The sequence below is a fragment of the Strigops habroptila genome, chromosome 7 (genome assembly GCF_004027225.2).
Source record: "Strigops habroptila isolate Jane chromosome 7, bStrHab1.2.pri, whole genome shotgun sequence".
Classification (NCBI taxonomy): Eukaryota; Metazoa; Chordata; class Aves; order Psittaciformes; family Psittacidae; genus Strigops; species Strigops habroptila.
Window position 1 is genome coordinate 43,652,584 of NC_044283.2, and position 18,880 is coordinate 43,671,463.

General features: G+C 38.9%; 1 protein-coding gene across 1 annotated transcript; it reads left to right on the forward strand.

Annotated features, from left to right (window-relative positions):
* The first annotated feature begins 11 nt into the window (after positions 1-11).
* Positions 12-11,947, forward strand: GASK1B (golgi associated kinase 1B). Its single transcript, XM_030492594.1, has 4 exons — positions 12-1,245; positions 6,666-6,880; positions 10,952-11,178; positions 11,479-11,947. The coding sequence occupies exons 1-4, from the start codon at positions 237-239 to the stop codon at positions 11,684-11,686; spliced, it is 1,659 nt and encodes a 552-aa protein (XP_030348454.1). The 5' UTR covers positions 12-236; the 3' UTR covers positions 11,687-11,947.
* Positions 11,948-18,880: the final 6,933 nt, after the last annotated feature.

Below are 18,880 nucleotides of genomic sequence, written 5' to 3' on the forward strand. Positions count from 1 at the left end.
AGTAAACTTTGCTTACGCAGCCAGCTCCATTCATTCTAGGAAGCCAATCACTTCCCCTGTGGTGACTGATAAGAATTCAGAGGCTTGAGAAGGTGGAGTGTCAGCATCCTTAGTGTTAAACACGTTCCCAGGCATATCAGTAGCCTCTGTCCATCACCCATGCTGGAAGCTGTTTGGAAAAGAAGAAATAGAAATCGAGGAAGGGAAATCATGCATCATCATTCTGGCTGGAATGTATGGAAGACTTTATGCTGTTTTCACCATGTGGATTTACTAGAGAAATGACCACCTTTGATCAGCCAAGTAAAATCAAAAACTTATTTATTTGCTGCCCATGCTCTGCACGGGTGCTGAGGCTCTGGACTTGCAGGCGCCCAAGGACAAGGAGGAACCTGCTGGTGGGCACTGCATGCATGATCTACCTGGGATTCCTCGTCAGTCAAGTGGGTCACATTTTACCCCAGCACAAAGGAAGACATCAAAAGATCAGTTCCAGAAGTCTCCAAGATGCAGCCCAAACTCCTTTTCTGGGCATCCCACTGGATGGCACCCTGTCACCGCCCAATTTCCAGGAACCCCAGCTTGGTAGCAATGGGACCTTGCTGCCACCCAATGTAGTTTATATCACCTTGCGGTCCAAGCGCAGCAAGCCTGCCAACATCAGAGGCACAGTGAAGCCAAAGCGCAGGAAGAAACATGCAACTCCTTTGTCCTATGGGCAGCACTTTCCAAAAGCCACTTTTACTGGCCAGGAAGAGGCCTTTGCCCAACAGCCAGGGAGAGCCACGCATGCTGCTGGCACAATGGGAGCACTTATAGCCCTGGAAGCAAGAAAGCACCAGCTGGATGAACACAGGCATAAAGGAATGGCAATCAAGGAGAGGGGTCGCCGGAGACCTGGGGGGAATTCTGGAGCTATAAAGGCACAAGCCCAGCCTGAGGAAAGCAATATCAGAATTTACAGCGAGAGCTCTCCTTCTTGGCTGAGCAAAGATGACATCCTAAACATGCGCATGCTAGCAGATTCTCGGATAGAAAGCATCCAAGAAGTATCTTCTCACAAAGCAGTCCTGGTAGTATTTGCAAGAGGTGCCAGCACCACAGGAACTGCTTGTAATCAGGGACACTGTGGGATCGTCAAAAGACCTCTCGACATGAGCGAGGTGTTTGCCTTTCATTTGGATAGGATCTTGGGGCTAAACAGGAGCTTACCTTCTGTAAGCAGGAGATCAGAGTTCTTCCAAGGTAACACGTTCCTATGGTTTTCAGCTTGCACGTGGGGTGCTGAGGTTTCCTTCCTCCTCTTGCGTTAACCATGGGGCCACAGGTGTGACCTTTAACTCCTGTGAGCCTGAGAACTTAACCCCATTGTTACAGGGAAAAAAAGCTGGTATCTGTGTGCAATTTCTGCAGTGCAATTATTCTGCACAAAGGATGCAGAACCTCAACGTTCAGATCAAATTCCATTAGTTGCTGAGGGCAGTAACAGTTTCACTTCCACGAGAGTCTGGAATGAGAAAAAAGAGAGGGAGTCTGTAGATTGCATGGTGTTGTACAGACTGCCTGGAGAGAAACTGGTGGAGGAAAAAAAAAAAAACCCAGCGGAAAAAACTGTGATTCAGTGGGTATTTCTGATTTTTTTTTTAAGTTTTCTCATTGTTTAGAATTGACTTTAATAAAATATTGTTGAAAGTGAGCACGAGAATTCATCTCAAAACAGGTGGAGAAAAGGGGTTTAGTATTTAGTCAGATAACCTTCTCAGAGAGATAGGGGACCTTCCTGCAGGAACTTGATACTAACACCTCTGGTAACTTAAAAAGTTTTAAAAAGTTCCTCCCTCTCCCTAAACCAAACTTACATTTCAGTGAATTCTGCTGTTACGTTTTGAGGTTCACTACACACATCTATGTTTTATGCAAAGAAATATACACAGTAATTCTCTCAATATGCCTGTTGTTACATGATTGACAAAGTTTTCAATTGAAAATTTGATTTTTAACCTTTAGTGAAATGAAAGGTAGATTTCAGACATGTAATGTAACTTCTAAAATTGTTATCTTGTTAAACGTGTCTTCAGCCTAACTGCTATTTTTGTACAGTCGCAGATCACAATCCAAAAGGACTACGTTGCATTTTAATGAATCATTGCTAAAGTGGCTGGTTATGTTTTTACTTTTCATTTCTTGCTGCTGAAACTAGCTTATACCAAATACTTTTGTATCAGTCTGCTTAAAAAAAAAAGTAATGTAAGAATGACTTTCTAAAGTGTGACAGCAGGAAGATGACCCAGTGATCTCCAGTTTCTTCCTGCTTTGTAGATCTTCCCTTTGGCAGCCTGTACAACAATGTGAATGAATCTCTAGGAAAACAGTTTGGAGGCTTCTGAATATTATTCATACTTGCAGAGCATGGAAGATACATTATGCCTAGTTTATTTTTAGGAACAAGATTTATTGCTATAGAGTTGTCATAAGGCATTAAGATAGTTCAATTGGAGGAACTCTGCACAGTGTGGCTGCAGAGATGACAGACTGCAAGCCTCTGAAAAGTGCTATTAGACTAATTGTGCATTGTGTTGCTCAGTGTCTGTCACCTTACAGTGTGCTTTTGACTGTCTGGGACAGAGTGTCATTCTACCCTCTTTAATTTGCTTTTCCTCATAACTGGCTATGTTCCTATAGCAAGAAGAGTGTTGCTAGGTGATGAGAAATAGTGTTATTTTGGTCTCACTTCATTTTTTCCAGCTAAAGGGTGAACAGAGCATTCAGAACAGTTACTGTACCTTGTCTCTCACCATTCCTTTGGCCTGGAAATAAGCTGGAGCTCAGATGCCTAATGTCTACTTGCACTCATTTCTATTTACATGCTTATGTTTGGCATAATCTGGAAAACATCTGTGTTGAGCAAATGAGCAAAAATGTATTCTTAAAAATAGTATGAACAGTTAGTGAGCTGATTTTCTATAACCCACAGGCATTTAAGTTGAGATTAGGTGGGCACTGTAAAGTTTTTTACAGGTCAGTTTGTGTGAATCATGGTTATTCATATGGGAAAGAAAGCAATGCAGGATTAAGAGACTCTGCATGTGTGTATGAATGTACACAATTTCTGCGCTGACATCTCTCTTCACTACACATCCCTTTAGCTTGCTTCAGTTGTGATCTGATCTAACAGGACATGTTTGATGTAGCATTAAAATCTTAAAAAATGGGCTTTTCAAAACTGTCCTTCATTTTGTCAAAAGCAGTTTCAAAGAACTGCTTAGCAAATCCCTGTGCAGGTTCTGTTTCCTCTATTCTCACAAATCCCCCACTGATTTTTTTCTTTTTTTTGAAGTCTAGCAAAATACTGTGTGCAAGTCCTCTGTCTGCTGCCATTCCCTTCCCTAGCTGTAAACCCTCTTGTTAACCAAGGTTTTTTTTATCTTTTTTTTCCATCATAGATGGAAAAATCAGGTATAACTGTCATATTTTTGCAATCATAGAGTAGTTTGGGTTGCAAGGGACCTTCAAAGGTCATCTAGTCCAACCCCTCTGCAATAAGCAGGGACATCAACTAGATCAGGTTGCCCAGAACCACATCCAGCCTGGCCTTCAATGTCTCCAAGGGTGGCGCATCCACCACCTCTCTGGGTAACCTGTGCCAGTATTTTTCCACCCTCATTGTAAAGAATTTTTTCCTCACGTAAATGAATTGGCCAAACATAAAAACCCTGGGGAGTAGAGGTGGACAAAGCCCTTTTGAGTTCAGTATTACGATCTAGGAGAGCATGATTCTGGGCGTACACAAGCAGTCATTACTCCAGTTGGTACCTACAAGGTGTGAAAAATGTCAAGAGTTCCAAAACACCTACAAAGAAAGAAAGATAAGCCTGTAAAACAACAGGAAATAATCATATAAGACAAGGGATAATGGGTTCAAACTTAAACAGGGGAAGTTCACGTTAGCTATAAGGAAGAAGTTCTTTACTGTGAGGGTGGTGAGGCACTGCAACAGGTTGCCCAAGGAAATGGCGAACGCTCCATCCCTGGGAGTGTTCAAGGCCAGGTTGGACAGAGCCTTGGGCGACATGGTCTAGTGGGAGGTATCCCTGCCCATGCAGGGGGATTGGAATTAGATGATCTTAAGGTCCTTTCCAACCCAAACTATTCTATGATTCTATAAAACCGTGTCTACTGTGGAGAAAATGGAGGCTGACCCTTGTGTGTTTGAGTTTTAGGATGGTCATGTTAATACCACAGAACCTAGAATCTTCATTATTCGATTACCCTAACTTGAGGAACAGAAGAGACATATGTGACCTTGCTTGGTGACACAGCCCTACCTGAATTAGTTTGCATGTGTTGCCCCTAGCTCAGCAACAGCATTTGCAGAGTTGGACAATGCCAGTGTAAGGACTTGAGCTACAACTGCAGTAACACAGGCTGGGGCAAGTTTGTCTCTGTTTTGCACCTGGCAGCTGCAGGAGTAAGACTCTGGCTTCTTGTATCATAGTAACAAGGCTGAGGTTTTTATTCAGCTTTTGGTATAAAAATACACAGCTATTGCTGGGCAGTTTTGTTGTGCCACTTCCTGAAGGCCTCAACTATTGCATGCTGACAACCACCCTTCTTCCCCCTCTGTATGACAGTCCCTCTTGTCTTTCCACAGTAAGTTTTCCTCTCCTGCTAATACACGGGCAGCTGAACTGTTACTTTCAAATGTGGCAGTGGTAAGCTGTACTGCTTTACTGTGAACAATGACAAGTTTGAGAAAGGGCTTAAAGTACCTCATGAAAGTTTTGCTCTTTTTAGTGATGTTCTCATGGGCATGTTTGAATTTTGACTCTTTCAAGCTGATGTGGGGTGTGGATATTTACCATGATGCTTATGTTGAAGCTGCCATGCAGTGATACAGTATTTAACTGCACATGAAGCAATTTGAGTACCTTGAGGCAGTCTAGTCTCAGCAGCCTGAGGTTTCATCTGTGTTACCTTATTCAACTTAGGATATCCTAAGCCAGTAGCTCCGAACATCCTAAGACATTTTTAGAAATATTTTGATGTTTAAAAATGTATATGAATTACCAGGAAGCTGGTTCCAACAGAAGTTTTGAAAAATCTTTCCCATACAATTTTGCATATCATCTTTAGATAATTAAGTAGATATATAAATATAAAATGGAAGATGAAAATAAAATGAAGTCAGTCGGCAAGATTCAGTGAAATGCAGCTGCGGCAACAGAAAGGCAGTAGCCCCTTGTGTTTGTATATAAAGCTGATTAAGAAAGAAGCACATGTAGAACACATTTATTATGGACATTTATTATGGACTTAATCTGAAGTGTCGTCAGCCTCCTCAGTTTTGGCTGTATCAATCTGGAAGCTCTGATTCTTAGCCAGCTCTTACTTTTCACAATTCAGTTAACTTCATGAGGTTTGAATCAGAAAAGTGCCACTGATTTCAGTGGGGTCGTGCTAATTCATGCAGCTATGAATCAGACCCCTTATCTGCTTTAATTCAGCATCTTCATGTTTTTCCTGCAAGTGTCAAAAATTTGAGTCACTGCTTTTTACTGAAGCTGCTGTTTCGTATTCCTGTTATTCAACTTATGTTACAGAGTTGAAAGATTTTATTTTGGCTCATCTTTTCTGCTCCCATTTCCTCTGAAATGCAAACATTTCCTGTATTTAACCTCAGTCTTTTAAAAATGTTTTTGTATCTTAATGGAAACTGGCAAGATATTATTCATATTTTTCAAGTATTTATGTTACTATTGTTTATCATGTCCCTTTTGCGTAGACAGGACATGTTTGTTTTTTTAGAAGACCATTTATGTATTTGGTTTGTGGAAGAATTCATGAATAGCTACATAAGCTGTTATTTGAGATATAAAAATAATAGATCAGACTTGATCCTGTAGAAAGCTGTCCCTTTTTTCGTGACAATTCCCAATGTTTATGTAGACTTTCTCCAACTGGTTTGGAAAAGAAACTTAACTGATAGTTGATCTGACTTGGCTAAAGTCATCTAGAATGTAAGTGATGGAGCCAGAGTCAGGAAATAGGTAAGACTTCACAAATCAATTTGCTAAATATTTATTCAGGCACCTCAGTGGAAGAAGCCTGATTTTCAGGAGTGCTCAGTGCTTTTTTTTTTTTTTTTGAAATATTGCATGAAATATATTTATCATTTCTTACACTGGGAAAGCTCCATTCTAAATTCTTTGCTGAGGTTTATTCCTGTAGTGTTTCTGTGTGCATTATGCATTAAAAATACTTTGACATTTGTTTTCAGCTCTTGAAAATCATCATTGGTTCACTGGAAACAGAGGGAAATTACATCATTAACTCACAGTGGCACTGTAGGCTCTTTATCTATAAACTTTTTAATAGTCTGATTTAATATATGATTTTGTACATTAATCTCTTGCTTCAAACAGAGAAAGCCTCTGATACACTGAAGTCGCTCATAATGTCTATGGTTCTTCCATTCCTGTGGTGTCTGGTTTTAGATGTCGAATAAGGCCACATTAACCAAAGGATGTCAAGTTATTAGTCCCTGACCACTTTTCCTGCCACATCTGTAGAATGGTATAATTGCTGATCTTAGGCAATGTCTAAAGAATGATCAAGTAGAACTGAGAGTGTTGCACTATACTGATGGTCTGGTTTTCTGTTTTCAGATGGTCAAGCTTGTCCTGTTATTCTCTGGGATTCCTCACTGAGTCCAACAGATAATAGTACCCATTCTTCAGTGAGATTAACCTGGGGGCAATATCAGCAGCTAGTGAAGCAGAAATGCTGGCAGAATGGTAAAGTTCCAAAAGCTGATTCGGGCTGTACTGAAATTCATCATCATGAATGGTCCAAGATGGCACTCTTTGATTTTCTTCTTCAGGTAAAACATCTACTGAATGCAACTATGTGCCTCAAAAGTCATATGAGCTTACATAGGAGACTTTTTTTTTTTTTTTTTTAAATGAGGAAGAAAGGTATTTGCACAGTTTGAACTTTTTTTCCATTTGTTTCTTATGATTAAAATACCCAAACCGCAATTTATCATCAGGGAAAGAGATCAGGAGCTTGACTGGCTCATGTTCTTAAAAAAGGAAGCAAAGGCTTTTGACTTTGCTTTACAATGCTTTGTTTTACTTCACCTTGACGTAGGCATACTGTTTCTTCTTGACTCCTTAATCTCTCCAAATATAGGTTGTGACTATGTTCACCACTGTAAGCCTCTTTCTACTGTGTGGTGCTTCCTGCCCCTCCCCAGTCCCCTGAGGTCATTTAAGTGGTTTTGGTCAGCTGAAATCTGGATCAAGATAACAGTTATAGTGGCTAATTTTCCTTCCTTTTAAAAATACAGCTGGTGTCTTAGGAAAGAGCAGAGCAGCAACTGATGAATGATATGGCTGCTGTTCTTCAGTTAGTTATTGCACATAATCATTAGCTCTCCAAATAACACCTGACTAGGGCTCTGTCCTGTAGTATCATGTGTGGCTACAGTTACAGCAATTAGCAGAGTATTAATACACTCTCTGTAATAATAGGGATTGAACTGAACACCTGGTTGGAAGCTAATTTTATGGCTTCCTGAGATATGGCACTACTTCCAATTGTCCTTACCTGTTAGACAGGTTCAGGTGACTGAGCCTCCTGCACCACTTACTGGTTTATTTAAAACTGCAGCTAACACTAGTTCTACGCACTTGTTTGGATGTTCATGTAAATCAGCTTTTTATACAGTTGCATTTCTTGAAACAAAACCCATGACTTGGCTTATGCATAGCCTATCCCTGTCCTTTTCATTCCTGTTCTAAGGCAAATGGATGTTTCCAAATTTTAGAGTTACACTTCTGCAGACTCATTATGTTAACCAGAACATTTGATTCTTCTCTAAAAATAGATTGTCACTTGTCTAATGGCTCCATCTTTAATCTCACTATGAGCAAGTAATTCTTAGAAACAAGTATAAAGTCATATGTGGATTATTCTGATACTAAACATAGTAATGCCCCTATAGGAATAATGCAGATTGTGTAAGAGTTAATGTTTTCATGTGATTGTCTTCTTTTCGAACAGTTTAAAGATTCTCACGAGTTCTGTGTTGATTTTAATTTTAGGGTCTTCTAAGACAAGTTTTTAATCTTCATAATAAAACTGCTATTATCCAGAAGGAACATTCAGTTAAAATAATATACAACAGGATTGAACTGTACCAACAGGATTGAGCTTTACCTGACAGAAAAAGACTACATTTGTAAGAGTAGCTGGTATTGGAGTGATTCATACCTCCAGTTGCATACCAGACAAGAACATGCATACCAGAAAGTGAGTGAAAGTGGGTCTTATGTTTCTTAAAGATTAAAATTTTACCTGGATTATTTCAGATTTAACTTTAAAGTTTATCAGCAATATAACATGGGGGGCCTACAGGAATGCTGGAGAGGGACTCTTCATCAGGGACTGTAGTGATAGGACAAGGGGGAATGGGTTTAAACTTAAACAGGGGAAGTTCAGGTTAGGTATAAGGAAGAAGTTCTTTACTGTGAGGGTGGTAAGGCACTGCAACAGGTTGCCCAAAGAAGTGGTGAATGCTCCATCCCTGGCAGCGTTCAAGGCCAGGTTGGCCAGAGCCTTGGGTGACATGGTCTAGTGGGAGGTGTCCCTGCCCATGGTAGGGGGGTTGGAACTAGATGATCTTAAGGTCCTTTCAAACCCTAACTATTCTATAATTCTATGAAGACTCTAAAAACCAAAATGCCAAGAAGGGGTTCTGAGTTGGAAGAAAAAAAAATAAAAAAAATAATCTGTGCTTCATGAGTCATTCAGAAATAAAGAATAATGACGAAAAGTATTCTCTGTTAAACTTACTTCCCTCAGAAGAACAAGTTTGATACCTGTAATCGATGTTTTTAATCTCTGGTTTCAAATATAAAACATAGGAGCAGGCTGAAAAATGCTTATAGCTGACTTTTACTTGCCTTATGCAAGAACTCAAGTAAAATAAGGACATTAAAAGTAGAATAGCTTCTTTAATTTTGGGAGTTTGGGCCCCTCATGTACATAAGTATATGATAAAAACTAATGGCAAAATATTAAGGTTGCAGCATCAATTCCAGAGTTTCCATCCTTCTGTCTTAACACGGAATGACACAAGAGACTATAAAGTGGCTGTCTGTAAGAACATGATCTTCTCATATCCTCGTCTATTTAATGCATGTAAAGAAGTGTGGTGCAACTGGATTAGGGCTATACATCAGAAGCATGTCTAGAAGGACTCTGCTTCACTTTTTGGCAAAGCCTTTGGATGAGTTGAATGAGATCCCATGAGCTAGGACACTGCAAGCAAGAAGGGCTCTGGTACCTGCAGATGCTGAATGCTGCTCACGAAAGGAGAAACAGGAAGAGGAATCTGTTTCCTCAGGATTTTCGCTTCTGAAAACGAACACTGCTAACAAGACTGGTGGCAATAGCACTACATCTTTAAGAAAAAAACAAAACAGCTCTCAGACTTCCATTTGATGAACAAAATTAAGAGGCCTTTTCAACAGGCGGTATAGTTCTACATCAGCAGAAGAGTCCTGACACTTTGTTAGTCACAAAAGTAAAAGTGCAATTTTAGAGGTCTTACATGAATATTAATGCGTTTATGCTTAGAGCAGTTTGAAGAATTTGCATACAGCAAACAAGGACAGAAAGAATTATTTACCTTTGCTAACCTACTAATCAAGACTTAGATATACTGGACCAGTCTTCCACTTTGTAAGCACCTGCCAGCAGGAGCTGGAGCCTGGGACAGCAAGCAGGACATGCAAGGTCAGCAGCAGGAGAAGCAACACAGCAGGAAGGAAAGCTACAGGTCCATTGATAGCCCAGTGAGCATCAGGCACAGACAGGGCAGCAAGTCAGCTCCAAGGCCAAGAAGCAGGAATCCCAAACAGCAATCCAGTAGCATCAGGCAGCAGGACAAGCAGCAGACACTACCCTCCCTCTCCCAAGGGCTCAGAGAAGGGCTGTAGTTCCAGGCCTGAACTTAAATGGGGTTCCTGGGCCCATGGGCAGAGGGTGTGTGTGTGGTGGTCCCAGGTGAGGCTGCTTAGGGCAGTTAAGGCCTGCCTGTGTGTGCAGGGCCTGGCAATGTTTTGTATTTACTCCCATCTCATCAACAAGGGTAAAAGCACTTTCAAGGAGTGATTTATTCTTCCTGTATTAGATAGTTATCCTAAAATGGCATCCTTTGCTCTGGGGGTGCCTTGCTTTTGTCATTGTTTATGAAAGAGAACATAAACAACTAAGTCAGAAGAGATGCTTAACATTTACACCGCTAAAGTTAGACCAGATGTATTCCTTCCTGTTAAGTGCTGTGCAATGAGTAAGCGAGGGTTCACATAGGAAAAAATAGCCTAACTTGTCATGTCATTAAAGTGTATACCACAGTGTAACTCAGGGAGTCTGCTCTGTGGTTATGAATGTACTCTTCTCGCATTTTGTAGCTTCTGGTGGTTTGCTGTGCCCCTTACTAATATTTTCAATTATTTTGCGTAGATTAGTCTGATAGGTCCTGCAAAATGGAGACCCTCTCTGTGTGTGTCAGGCTGAGCTATTTCTATTGTTCTCCAGCAGAGAAAATGTAAAAAACCTACAGCCTTCTGAAAAAAATAGAATTGTATTCACCATCTTTTTATTCCAGTTATGCAGTGGTATTGTTCTACTATTTCCAAAGAATTTCTACTGACATAGAAATCATGGCTATAGCATGGATGAAATACAGTCTGAGAAATTGCTTCTGACAATACGTGAAGTATTGGGACCAGGTCTTCTTGCCATTTCATTGCTGACTTTAATTGTACTTATCCTGAGCTTGTTTTCCTGTCAGCTGTGTTAGTGAGCAATGTCTCACAGTGACACTTTGCCCCAAATACTTTGATATTGTTTTCACTTGGTATTCTGCTGTACTTTGTTTTAGATCTATAGTCGACTAGACAGAAACTGCTGTGGATTCAAACCTCTCAAGGAGGATTCCTGCATGCAGCAAGGACTGAAGCTGAAATGTAGCGATCAGGATGCTGTTGACCTTACACATATAGTTCAGAGACGCCATGACCGAAGGCACTTGGTCTTTGTAGGCAATAAGGGTTTCTTTGACAGAAACGAGGACAATCTTGACTTCAAAATACTGCAAGGAATCAATGAGTAAGTTTTAAGTTATTAATTTTGTAAAAAGATTGATAATTTCTTCCCAGTTTGAGCAGGAAACACACCGAGTTACTGAAATAGATATCATTGGCCTAAGACATTTACAGGATGTGTCTAAAAGTGTATGAGTAATCCCACTGCTGTAAAAGATACAATTAACATGTATATCATTAGACACGCATGGACTTCCTTTGCTGAATTGCAGTCTATATTCATAGAATTGATTGCTAAACCATAACATAAATATTGCAATTCAGAGTGATGGCAAAGCTGATGAATTTCTTTGTGCTTTTCCAGATTCCCTGAATCTGCAGTTTCAGTGCTGAGGAGCCAGCGTTTACGTGAGAAGCTGCTACAGTCTTTGTTCCTTGACAAAATATACTGGGAGAGCCAAGGAGGCAGAAATGGAATTGAAAAGCTTATTGATGTAATAGAAAGAAGGTCCAAAATTCTTCTTACTTATATAAATGCACATGGAGCTAAAGTATTGCCCATGAATGAATGAAGCAGTCTTGTTTCTGTCTGAGAGTCTTTAAAAAAATTTGTATGAACCAAAAACTGACAGTAAAATTAATTTAATTCATAGGCTTATTTAATTTTCTTCCCCCAAACTTTAAAGTTTATTTTTAAATAAGAAATCTTACATGGTTTAAAAGCAACATTCAAATGTCAGCTGCAGCTCAACTCAATGCACTCTCTTCTATGTCACCAGTGAAATGAAATGAAAAATAACCAAATGGTACAATAAATAATGTAATAATATGTAGGTACCATGAACACTTCTTCTGTTAAACTGTTTGAAAATTAGCAACGGGATTTTCAGTACATTAAGCTGGATTACTCTTACTTTCCTCGTTCAAGTCAGTAAAAGTTTTATTGCAAATTTGAATGGGAATAGAGATTTGTAAGCACTTAATACATTGATGAAAACTGTCATCTCATCTACTTGCTGAAACATATCTAGTACAGGAATTTGTTTTGAGTTTTTGTTGATTATGAGTACTAAAATGCCAACATTTCCAAAGGCTTGTTTTATTTTGTTTTGATCTTTGAAATCAGAGGATTGAATTTCATTCTTTTCAATGTAGGAGTGTTTGCACTGGACATGAGGGAAATTTAAAACAGTGAGAACAACATGGCTTTAACGATAATAATTAATTTGACCAAATTTTTACCTGTCCAGTATGGAGTACAATTTGTCATGAGTTGCTCGTTACAATGTACTGTTTTCAGTACAGGTTGTTTGGATGTATGGGTGAATGTTTTCCCTATTGATTAACTGTCTATTGATTTACTCACAGAATTGTCCTTTATTACCACTAGTTTTAAAAAAGAAATTCAGCTTTAGCCTTGTGTGAATACGCTGCTAAATAAGTGTACGTGTTTTGTATTTGCAACATTCTTGTTGATATTTTTTTAGAATGTTATCCAAAAGCGGACCTACTAAGGACGTGAGTGTTGTTAAACTCAACACAGAAAAATTTGTGCTGCTTGCTCAGCTCTAGCCACCAATTCAGGCTGTTTTTCTATTAAGATTGACCACTGCAGGGGGATGATTCTAGCTGATGACTCACCCCAAGTATTGCTGCAAGTAAGGTAGTTAGAGAAGGTTGGATAAGCACTTTGGACTCTTAACCTTCATCTGTTCCAGAAATAAAATATCAGCTGATAACTGATAAAGTCTATCATGACATATACCTTTTACATATCTGTTTAGAAATACTCTTACCGTCTCTCTAGAGAAATAGCTATTATCTTCTTGCCATGAGATAATGGCAGAAGTTGAATACTTTCATATCTACACTTGTCTTTATGTATAGTAAAAAAATATAGGGTGTATAAGATTTTAAAATACTTTTTAAAATGCTTGTGTAATGGTATTAATGAGAAACTAAAATGTTTTGTGTTGATATTAATGTGGATGAGTGAATTTAATGTTTTAAATAACTACAGTTCCACTGCAGCTGAAACAGATTTTCTTTCTTAATATCAGAACAGCTATTAACAATAATTGCATTACTAGAAGAAATAGATCTCATTATAGGCAGAGTTAAAATACTTAGTAAAATTTTAACAGCATGGCCATCTAAATAATCTTTTATTTTACACTGTCAGCAAAGGCAGCTAAATTTGTAAAAAATTCCTAGAACTTAACTATTGCCTTGAGAGGACATGTTTTAGAGTGCCTTGGACTTTTTAATAGCACCACAGTAGATTTTTATAGGATTTTCATGGTATCCCTTTCTTAAAATGTTGTAATTTATTAGCCAGGTAATTTCTATCACAGAAACAAAAGTATTACTGTAGCTTGCACTGTGGACAGAGCCTAGAGAAAGAAATCATCAGCTGATCCATTTCACATGGAATTCATCTTGCGTAAAATTTCACTTTTTGATGACCGTTACGATCAATTTGTCTCATTCTTTAGCCTATCTCACAATTTGCTTCCTGCTAGATACCTATTCAAATGGATTATTATACACTCCTGGGAGTAAGAGAAAGGGATGACTCTCAGCTGCTTTGAACTTTGATGAAGCGCGAGTGAGGATACAAGAGTGTACCTGATCATGAAGAAAAGTCCCATGAGAGCTCTGCCTTCTATCTTCTCCTATCTTTAGGCTGCACATCTTGATGCCAAGTCGTTGCCTCACACTGCCCAGTTGTATTTTTTTCCAGAATTGACTCATTGCCCAAGAACAGAAAGAAATAAGGAGTTTTTTATCTTTTTAGGTTAGGTATTTTATTTTTATGGTGATAACTTGATGCATTCTTCTCCATTTCTTCTGGATGTGGACTAGTGTTTCCTTGAGCATGATACATCCTTTTTTATTTGCCTGGCACTGTACCCTGGCAGTTCAGTGCCAGCTGAACTGAACTGAAAGCAGCAGTGTAATTGCCAACTAGTAAGTAATTGCCCTGAAGCTGACCTGGAGCAATGTCTCTTGGTAGTCCTGAGTTTAAGAGGTTCAAATAGCCATGATGCTGTGCAATACTTAAAAATTTGACCAAGCATGAAAAGCATAACTGTAAAGAGAAGATATTCTGGAGACAAATCCTGCAAATCAATGTCCTTAGGAAATGAATGGTGTTTTTCACTAAACATTTTTGGTGGCAGAGGCATACAGATCAAGTTATCATTAAAGCTAATTTACAGGGTGAAACAATATCTAGACTTACATAAAAAGTACAAGGAGAAGGAGAGGTGCATCTCCTTGTGCTGCCCAGTATGGACCAGACAGGCACATAAAGGCACCATCTTCTCAGAGCTGCTGCAGGCACCAGTGAGTCCAGAGTGAATGGCCAAGGCAGACTGAGCTGTGCCATTGCTGCACGCATGACGCTTTACAAGGGCGAGGGACTACTTCTTTCTCTGAATGACTGAGGGCAAGGCATTCTGCATCCTGCTTTCACCTTACAATGGCACCCTAGTGTTGCACTATGCGTAGCTGGAAGCCCTGCTATCTATGCTGTGTTAACATGCTGTATTTCTTATGCGTAGAAACACTCTTATAGTCTTCGGGGAAGTCAGGAGAGGCTTTGTGAGATTGGGCAGTGGAACTGGACTGTAAATTGCTTCTAATTCTCCAGTGTTGATAACAAACTCCAGAAAGTGCCTTTTCTCCATAGTGTTTATCCTGTTGCTGTGGAGCTTGGTACTTAAATCCAGTATTAATAACACAAAGTATGATTGCAATAGCACTTATGAGTACATACTAGCCAAGTTCTGTGGTTTTTTACAAAAATGAAGAATTCTGTACTTTTTGAGAGCATTTGTATAAATGCTTCAGTGTAAAAAAAATATAAAAGAAGCACTTTGCAGAACTTGTTAATTGGCTGCTAGTACATTCAAGATATCTGCTCTCCCTTCAGTAACAGGAGTAAAGTTCATTGGGAAATCAGTCCACTTCCTTTTAAAACAGCATGACGTTGGACTGACATTCCTGCACTGTAGCCTAAGTACTATTAACCGACAGGAAAAACCCAAAGCCTTACTCTACCTATGGTGGTGACTGACAGAAATCCAAGAAACTGTGTTTTAATCATCTTTGCTGGGCTGTCTTCCATTTATGGGCATATGGGATCAGACAAAGGTTCATGTTGCACATTACTCAGAAGGGTGTAACCAACGGCAACAGTCCAAAACCTGTGGGTAGGAAAAGACGGTTATGTCATTCTTGAGTCTGCCTGAAAGCCAGAACCACATGAAATGGAATTGCTAAGAAAGTCAGGAGAGTTTGCTGATTTCAGAACAGTGGAAGACAGAGCTTAAAATAAGTAGCACAGGCACAGATGCTTTAAAATTCCTCAGGAGCCTGCCAGCAACTTAATAATCTTAAATGTTTCAGAAGCTGAGGACATGAAAACTTTTGTGGAGCATTGTGAGAGCAGTTTCCTTCTTTTTTTTTTTTGGTGTGTATTCTATAATGCACTATGTTAAAAAAGATAAATTTCATGGTTTCGAACAATCAAATACAGATTTAGTGTACATTAAGGAACAAGATTCCAGTAACAATTCTGGGAACACTTTAATGTGAGTGTGTGTGAACACAAACATACATGTATATGTATATATACCTTGTCTTGTTTCTATAAAATGATCAGTTTGGCTAATAAAAAGTTGTTCGTAAAATTTGCTGTTTGCTTGTAGAATTGTATTTGTAAATGTAAGTCCAGTTTCAGGTATACGCAAGTTGAAGTTTAAACACAGCATTATTAAGGATGAAACTTTTGTTCTGAAAGGATTAACTCTTCCCTTGCTAACATATTTATATAATCTTAAAAGTTTTCTACTTAACAATTGTAGAGAAAAACAGCAATATGTTTTTATCTGAGTTAAACTGCCAGAGTGATACCAACTCAGATGTTTTAATTGATTTTTATATTAAATATTGAATTTCCACTTTCTTTTGGAATTTTAAAGTCAATTTATTTGTCTTTTTTACTAGTAACAGTAAAAGCATTATCACAAGTAATTAATTGTTTGAATCTTTGCTGCTATTGCCACATAATGTCCAGGAATATACAAAATAAAAGTTATCTTCATCAGATTGTCAGTTCAGATCTGTAAGTTGCTTTAATAAAACTGTAATACATATTAATGTAATATGTGGATCGTTAAATACTGTTTAGAAAGAACTATGGCCTAGAAACTGCTTCTTCAGAGACACAGTCCAAACTAGATTATGAAGCTCTTCCTGTGGAAATATCTTCTAGCAGTTTACTCACAAGACTTGTAACTCTTACTAAGCTGATTCACTGTAGCCGTGGAGCTTCTGGTTATGGTAGCACTGGCATTTACTGCCTTCGTTAGCCATTCTGACAATGCCTGCTTACACAAACATTAAGCAGAAAAGGCCATGCCCATTTATGATGACAGAACAGAAGTATTGGTCAATGGCTGGTAAATGTTATAACAAACCATGAGCAAGTACAGGAATAGGAGAAAGACACTGAACTCCACATGGAATAGAAACTCATACAGAGTTAAAGTAACCCAAGAACTTTTGGTCTCTGAAGTTTACATTTTTTCCATGATCCAAGAGAGACTAAACGGGAAACACAAAAATGTTGAAACATTTTTAAACATTCTCCTTCCCACACAAAGTATTTTGATTTGTTTTATTAAAAACATTATTTATTTTTGCACATTACTGCGTGCTTCAGGCTAAATTCTATCATCAGATACATTTGTGTAAATTCATTACAATTCCACTGAATTATCCTCTTCCCAGATAACACAGTTTAAGTCAGTTAGGTTAATCCATTTTCTCAGAGGTTGGAGAACTAGGACCAGAAGGTCAGAAGGTGACCTTAGGAGAGGGACAAATGAGGAGAGTTGCTTGAGATATAGCATGGGTATAGAACTTGGTATACAAGAACCTCATGAAACTGGGTAAGCCAAACCCAGCAGATGAGCTTCAGTATGGATTAATGTAAAGGCTTTACTTGCTGTTTAAAACCTTGGAGAGGTTTTAAATCTTGGATTGTGTGTGCAGCCTGGTCTCCGCATCTCAAGAAGTATGAACGGAAGCTAGAGTCAGTAGAGAGAAGAGCAACTGAAGTGTTCTGAAACAGCTGTCTTATAAGGAGAAATTTCTTCAGTCTGAAGATGAGAAAGCTGGAGGGGTCTGTAGTTTAGGTTTACAAGCTCATGAAGATGATGGATGAGGTGAATGCAGAAGGCGTTATTCAGCAAATCCTGCAATACCAAGGTGTGGAGCACCCAGTGAAACTAGTATTGCTTTTAAGGGGATAAAAGAAAGTTAGCAGGTATTGAGCTTCTGGAAGTTGCTGCCATGAGGGACTGTGGAAACTGATAGTATCAGGAGGTTCAAAGGCAATGAGACATATTCAAGGGTAGAAAGTTTACATATGGATTTTATAAGAATTAGGCAAGCTTTCATCCTCTGAAATTCTTAATAAAACAATTCTAGATGCTGGGAAATATAGGGGGAAGGGGCCACATATATTGCCACAAGCTCATGTGCTCACCTCAAGTTGCCACAATACTACTAGGCTAAGTAGCCCACTGGTGGGACCCAGAAGGGAATTCCATATATTCTTGTATTTGAAGGCTATTCAACCAGGTGCAATGTTGTAAGCTGTTCAGACCTTGTCCCTATTTATAATAATATATAGAATTATCTTTGTTTTTAAGGATAGAGATGCTTGGGTATGGTGAGTCTGCCTTGTCATCAATGAAAGAAAAGAAAGAAAACAGATGGCAACATCCTAATGCCTAAGGATGGTTTTCCAAAAGCAGTTAATTGGATTTTGTTCTTTTGGAAAAGACAAAATGTGCACAAAATGCAGAAATATTTTTTCCCCATTGTGATGCATTGTTCTATCTGTATTTGGCACTGTGTATACCAAGGCCATTATTTAACTGAATCAGATCTTGAAATAAGTGTCTTTCTCTAAAAATTAGTTCAGTTTCAGTAGCTATTTCCTGTGGTATTTTCCTTTTAGCCTTCTGCAGTACATTTACTTCTTATTTAATCATTTGGTTTCAGTGTTCACTGTTAAGGAACATTATCTCTATTTCCTTCCATGAAAAAGCTGGCATGGCATTCCATGGAGGTCTGTTAAGCTGCACAAGCACGGCTTATCAGAGGTATTCTTCAGCTGGCTATGCGAAACACTTTGAGATTTGGATGGAATTTAGTAACTGTTAAGGAAAATAGCACCAGTGTGAAAGCCAGCCTTATGAAGTGTGAGAACTATGCCTGACAGATGGTAAAAGCTGGCAGTCCAGCGAGCTGCTCTGCTCTGGGAATTCTGAAACAACTGCAGGTCATACATCTTAACTTTCAGATATTCATGGATATATCACATTCCTAAGACATGGTCTTTTCTGGTCATCTAGGGTTTTCTCCTACCTCAGGTCTCCTGAAAAAGAAATACGCAGTCAAAATGTTAAAGGGGGAACTGACTGAAGCATACTCTGTAGGCAACTGTGGCATAGTCACAGTAAATTGGTGATACCCAAACAGAAGCTAGAGCTGCCTTATAAAAGCATCATGCCGAAGGAAGATAAAAGGATTCATCTTGTTAAATATGACAAGACCTACCTTTAAAAAAAACGCCACTGTGTGAGGAAAGCATCTGAGATGCTTTATCTTAGATATGGTGCTCAGGCCCGCACGGCTGTAACAAATCTCTCCCCAAACTCCCATTCGCTCATTCTGCTACCTCTTTT

Bases quoted from the DNA above. Each gene is read 5' to 3' on its own strand.
- GASK1B (XM_030492594.1), top strand. From the start codon at position 237: ATGGAAGACTTTATGCTGTTTTCACCATGTGGATTTACTAGAGAAATG. The intron at 6,881-10,951 runs GTAAAACATCTA...ACTTTGTTTTAG, and splicing joins TCTTTGATTTTCTTCTTCAG to ATCTATAGTCGACTAGACAG. The intron at 11,179-11,478 runs GTAAGTTTTAAG...GTGCTTTTCCAG, and splicing joins ATACTGCAAGGAATCAATGA to ATTCCCTGAATCTGCAGTTT.